The sequence below is a fragment of the Andrographis paniculata genome, unplaced genomic scaffold (genome assembly GCF_009805555.1).
Source record: "Andrographis paniculata isolate CXL003 unplaced genomic scaffold, ASM980555v1 Contig22END, whole genome shotgun sequence".
NCBI lineage: Eukaryota > Viridiplantae > Streptophyta > Magnoliopsida > Lamiales > Acanthaceae > Andrographis > Andrographis paniculata.
In genome coordinates, this window is record NW_026137513.1 from 256,270 (window position 1) to 262,113 (window position 5,844).

A 5,844-nucleotide genomic window follows, 5' to 3' on the forward strand; every position below is an offset into this window, starting at 1 on the left:
CTAGCTCCTTCGGCTAAGTAGCTTTCGGCATCCATCGGCATTGCCAATTTGGCGCGGGTTCTGTGATCGGTGTAGAAAAATAAAGCGAGGTTGCAACTCTTGATTTTTCTGAGGTATTTTCTTATGTTCCTCAACTTTCAGGGTTTTTTCGTCCCGATTCATCATTTGTTGAACCTCTATTCCTGATTCAATTTTTTTACTCTCTGATAAGTTCCCTTACTTTATCCTTACAGTATTCCGACTTGGTTGAATGCCTTCAGCTTCCAACTTAGCTTGTAATCTTTGTGCCCTTCTTTCTTGGAGCGCATAAGATCACCCATTGCCCTCCTGGAATTTTCCTCCGGCACATTGACTGTCCACTTCTCCAAATCTACTGCTGATGCAGGCTTTCGCATCGTTTTTGGAGTAATGGTAATCTGATCGGTGGATATAATAGTCCAAACTCGCTTTCGACTAGGGACTTTCACCTTAGCCACAGTGGCATCTGGCTTGATACTTGAACCTAGGGTTGTGGCCTTAGTCATCACGTTATTGCATTCCCGAACTTCCCTGGCATTTGGAATCGTCACTTTCAGATTAGGGCTCCACTCTGCAACTCTAGGTTTCTAACATCCACCATTTCCATTAGGCGTATTTCCTACAGCTAGCATATCAAAGACTGAACCCCTTTGTCGTATTCTAGGTCCGAGTCGTTCATGAACCGGCTGCCGAACCGATTGCTTCCTTTCGTGTTGTCTTTTGGACTTCCTGTAGACATGGTGTTAATGGACGGAGCCGGAAATGGATTTGCATCCACTTGCATACTCTTCTCTGTTAATTTTAATCTGCCCTCATCTAAGGCCTTCTGGATTGTATTTCGTATGTACGTACAACTGGCGGTAGCATGTGTATAGCTTCCATGCCACTTACAGTACACTTTTCCTTTCAGTTCCTCTAGTGACGGCACTCGCTGCCCGTCCCGGAGTTTGATTTGTTTGTCTTTCAATAGATGATCAAATATCTGTTCAACTTTAGGCACATCGAAGGTATATTGGTCACCTCCAATTTCCTTGCCCTTTGTAGGCCTTAATGCTGAACAAGAATAGGTCTTTCCTTTCAACAACTCAGCGGCCAACACATCTTGTTCCTCAGAATATTCCTAATCGGTTCAAATTTCATCATCTGCACAGCATGTTAATTCGGTTTTTCCATCTTTTTTCCACCTTCCAACTTCAGCATCCCGTCTCTCCTGGATAAGCTTTTCTACTCTCATTGCCAGTGCACTTAAATATGAAAAATCCTAGAAATCTTGGACTTCTAACCGATCCCGAAGGTCTGATCGCATGTTATCTACTGCCATTGCGGTTTTTTGTTGTTCCGGAATTTGTATTGTGCACCGCGTCTTAGCTTGTCGAAATCTTTCCAAAAATTGTGCCATAGGCTCCTCATACCCCTGCTTTACAGCTAATAGATGGGATATCATAGTTTCCACATGCGGCGCACAAAACCAGTTGTGGAAAAGTTTCTCTGAATCTGACCAAGACTGCACGGTACCTAGAGCCAACGACATATACCACGAAAATGCACTACCCGTTAGAGATAAAGAAAATAATTGCAAACGATACCAGTCATTTCATCCCAAGTCTCCGCATTGAGTTGTAAATTTCTCAATATGCTCTATCGTTGATCTCTCATCTTCGCCTGAGAACAATGTAAAATATGGCACTTTATTTCGAACAGGCAACGGCATCATCTCACTTACCCAAGTTGGATAAAGTCTTTGATACACCGGTCGCTCTTCAAATTTCATTCGTGGAAAAGACCTTCGTATACTTTCGACTAGAATGTCTGTGTCTATCAGTGGTTGGGCATCCTGCTGATTAGGAATTAGAAGCTGTCATCCTGGTCCCTAAGCTTGGCCAGCCATTCCTCTTTGAGAGACAATGGCATGTGGAGCCTGTTGAACCCATGGTTGTGGAGGTGCGTTCCATATAGGCTGACATGTGAACTGCCCCGGCAATGCTGTCCCTGGATGAGTTCGTAAACATCGCTTCCAACGACATCCGGTCCTCCCACCATCTGAGGGCCAAAGCCTCCACTGGTCTGCCCTCCTTGCGGGCGTGGGAGAATCGATATATTTCCGAACTGCAATCCTGCTCCACCCATCGGCTCCCTGGGCGATCCAGCGTTTCTGCGGCCTAAGCTTGAGCCGAAATTCCCTGTGAGGGATGGATTCCCTCCACCATATAGAGCTATTCCTCTCGGACCTCCATATGTAGTTCCTGAAATTCCAGAATTCTGAACTCCACTAGCCACTGCTCGATGTTCTTCTTTGCGAATTTGATATGCTTCATTCCTCACAGTTGGCTGGATTACGTCGGCCAATTTCCTAGATATTTCATATGCGATATCCCCAATTCTAGTCTGAATACATTGGTTCACTTTTCTGCGTACCATATCCACCATTGTTTTAGTCGATGATGATTCTTCTTCTTTCCTCGGCCCTGGGGTGCGGCTTCCACTGGGATGAACCGGTGTTCCAATTCAAGTGTTTCCTGCACATATGTTCAGACCTGAGCTCTGATCCTAGTTTTTTATGGTGATCACTTTACCACTACGAAGTTGCATACACGAACCCGACTTGGTCCCACCAGGCGTGCCAATTGTTGGAACCTGGAATTTGGAGGTTCCAAAATAGTTTGTCGATTCCGTCAGTTGGGTTCCGAAAGTACTCCAAAGAGCTAATCCGTCATCGGGTTACTAAGATCTAACGCAGTTGAACAAGCTAAACTAAGATAATCTACGGAAATCAAGTAAAATTAATTGCAAGAAGCATAAAAGCAATTAATTCGAACTAAATGGCATAAAACGAAACTAGAATATGAAAAAAAATAGAGAAAAATACGAGTTGATCTTCTTGTGCGTGTGTTTGATGTATTTTTTCCTAGTTTTAATTCTAAGATAGAATAACCATCTCTTCCACTAAAAGAAGCAGTTTCAATTATGCCTCCACCACTCTCAACCGTCTGGTAACCTCCTTCCATCAGCCCCCAACAACTTTCATTGCTTCTGGATCGGGTTCCATTCGTTTTGAACATCGTCTGTTGTTTCTGGACCGTGTTTCATTCACTTTGAACTTCTTCCATTGCCTCTGGATCAGACCTGCAGCTTACCCTAACTTGCTTCCATCATACTCCTAGCCGGTCTACGGGGATGTGTCCCCAACATCCTCGAGTTACATAGAATCCTCCTTCTTCTTTCTTTTGGCTTGACCCATAGAGCCTTTCATATAGAACATATAGGTGCAGGGGTCTTCCATTGATGTTACAAAGTTACCAACCCAGGTTCGATGAAGGTTGTTGTCTAAAAGTCTGTAGAAGCTACATCTTCTTGCTCTGTGGAAGCACCGCAGCCTGATGGAAGTTGTTGCCTTTAGCTTTGAGTCATTTGGCCTTGGGGTCCAACAGAACACTTGAATTTAGTTTATTCGTAGTTGCAAATGGAATTTGTCCCTATTTATAGATCTATGGAATTGGCAGTTACAGAGCAGTTGAGCGGCAATTGAAACCGTTGGCCAGTTAGGTTGTTTACGGCAGTTAATCTATTGAAGCAGTTGCAATGGCCGTAACTCCTTGATTTTCACTTCGCTCACTTTGTAATGTAAAGGCACAGTGCTTGTCTGGATGGCTAAAGTGCATCAGCGCGGCTCAAGCGGTGTTTTCGTTGCTAACTGGTACTGGAATGACTTGACTGTTGAGAGGATGAACACTTAGTCGAATTTTGGGATGGTCCAATCTCGCTTCTACAACGGCGGATGTCTGGTCGTTGGCACTGACACAAGCGGTAAGAACGTCACTTGCCAAGCCGGAGCATCGTGGCTTGACTTTTAACGTTTAACTTTTTTGGGCCAGAAACATCGCTTACACATGCCAAAAATGTCAATAATCTCTACAAACAGGCTCTGGATCATGCCAAGCGAAATAAATTAATAAAGTGTGTCATAATTCAAATATTGTGATGGTTTTTTCATAAAAATTCAAGTAATACACAGTTTTGTAAAGCAAAAAAATGCTATTATTTAAAGTTATCACTGACACAGATAGTTATAAATATGTAACTACTAGAAATCACTTACAAACTCGAATAGACGACAACATATATGAAACCCGTACAATTTCATACAAATATACATGTAACAACATATATGTCAGTAATCTTATTAACTTGTAGTTCCGCTATAAAGTACATCATGACAAAAGGCTAATTACTTTTTTCCAAAGCCATCCAAATTGTTTGGGTACAATTTGTAGCAGAGAAGAAAATATTGATATACCACTCTTGGAAAGACGTAAGCCATGTTTAGATAAGTGACTCCTCTATTAGGTTTTAGGCACAACTATTGAAAAAACTGCTTTTATTTGCACCTAAAAGCAGCCTGGTCAAATAAGTATTGAACATTTCAACCGGTATACAATAGAACAAACTTTTCCTAAGGTTCGAAACTTGTCTTACATGTAACTCAAGTGATTCCCTCGGGTTCGAACAAACTTTATCAAGCTACTGGGGTTCAAGTTTGTTATCTAAGTTGTAACTCTACAACCTTTCTAAGAGTATACAAAAGAACAACACACAAAAGTATAAACAAATATCATACTATTCCACAATGCACAATAATATTGTTGGCCTCCATTATATTTTAGAACAATGCAAAAAAAATTTGGTCATTTGAGCCCCAAAACATAAATGTTTATCAAATTTACGCATAACATGTTCTAATTAACTTTCAATTAAAGAATATAGTATTTGACATATGAAGGGACACACCTAGAAAAATCATTCCGATTGACCTGTATACACATACAAAAATAACTCCATAGTGAAATGAATTTCCCCTTTCCACATTGAAACAATCAATCAATAGCAATAGAAAGGCAACAAAGTCTCCTTATCTAGAATTCTCCAACTACGTAAATGGATAGTAGAAGTGGAAACCAAAAAAATAACCCTAATTCGTTGTTAACATATCGGCACAGTACTAAATCAAGAATACCAATTTCTTCCGAATTTCCTCACCCTTACATGAAATCGTTTGTACACATGCATAAAATATTATGGGAACTATAGAAATGCAATTTCTCCCCAATTGGTTACCTACGTTCAACCTTTTCCTGGAATCAAGTCTTTCATGGTGGAGATCTGGATAGCGCCCGACCATCAATGGCGATTGGTTTCTGGAAAATCCGGGACCATGAGTGATTTTCGAATCTACAAAAAGAAGAAGAGAGAAACAAAATTGGAGAGAGAAGATCGCGAAAAAAATGGGATACAAAGAAGAAGAGGAAGAGAAGAGATGAAAATGAGAGAAAATAACCCTCCTCCTCCACGTGGCTTCGCCTACACTAAGGTCCCAGTGATGTGAGATCGAGATTTTACCGTCAAGAATACGGCCATTGCGGTGAATAAATTTCGATTATCTAAAATTCGATAGGCCCATCAAAGCCTTCCAAACAAAAAGAGAATCTAAACAATTAAAGTTTTTAAGTTTTTTTTTAATATAATATGATGTGTAATTTTAAAAAAATATATAGTAGACATATTAGATCACACTTATAAATAAATAAAATTGAAATAAATCTAATGTTCACCCAACTTATTTCTAAATGATATGATTTTTCATAAATATTATTAAAAAATATACAATATATGTTTTAACAAAATATATATAATCTATATAATATATATTTGAGATCAATGCATAATTCCTACGTTGTGAGACTTTTGAGAATTTTTAATTTATTTTACAATTTTTTTACACTTCTTTATATATTAGTGAAGTATTTACAAATTTGAAATTCAGATAATTAT

At 39.8% G+C, this 5,844-nt stretch overlaps 1 protein-coding gene across 1 annotated transcript; it reads right to left on the bottom strand.

Moving 5' to 3' along the window:
* Positions 1-643: 643 nt before the first annotated feature.
* On the bottom strand, positions 644-1,549 carry LOC127245690 (uncharacterized). The gene is made up of 2 exons (XM_051266704.1): positions 1,334-1,549; positions 644-1,138 (listed from the first exon to the last, which is right to left on the bottom strand). The coding sequence occupies exons 1-2, from the start codon at positions 1,547-1,549 to the stop codon at positions 644-646; spliced, it is 711 nt and encodes a 236-aa protein (XP_051122661.1).
* Positions 1,550-5,844: the final 4,295 nt, after the last annotated feature.

Excerpts from the sequence above, each read along its gene's own strand:
- LOC127245690 (XM_051266704.1), bottom strand. The coding sequence starts at position 1,549 with ATGTCGTTGGCTCTAGGTACCGTGCAGTCTTGGTCAGATTCAGAGAAA. Across the intron at positions 1,139-1,333 it reads AACAAAAAACCGCAATGGCA|GAATATTCTGAGGAACAAGA; the intron begins GTAGATAACATG and ends TGAACCGATTAG.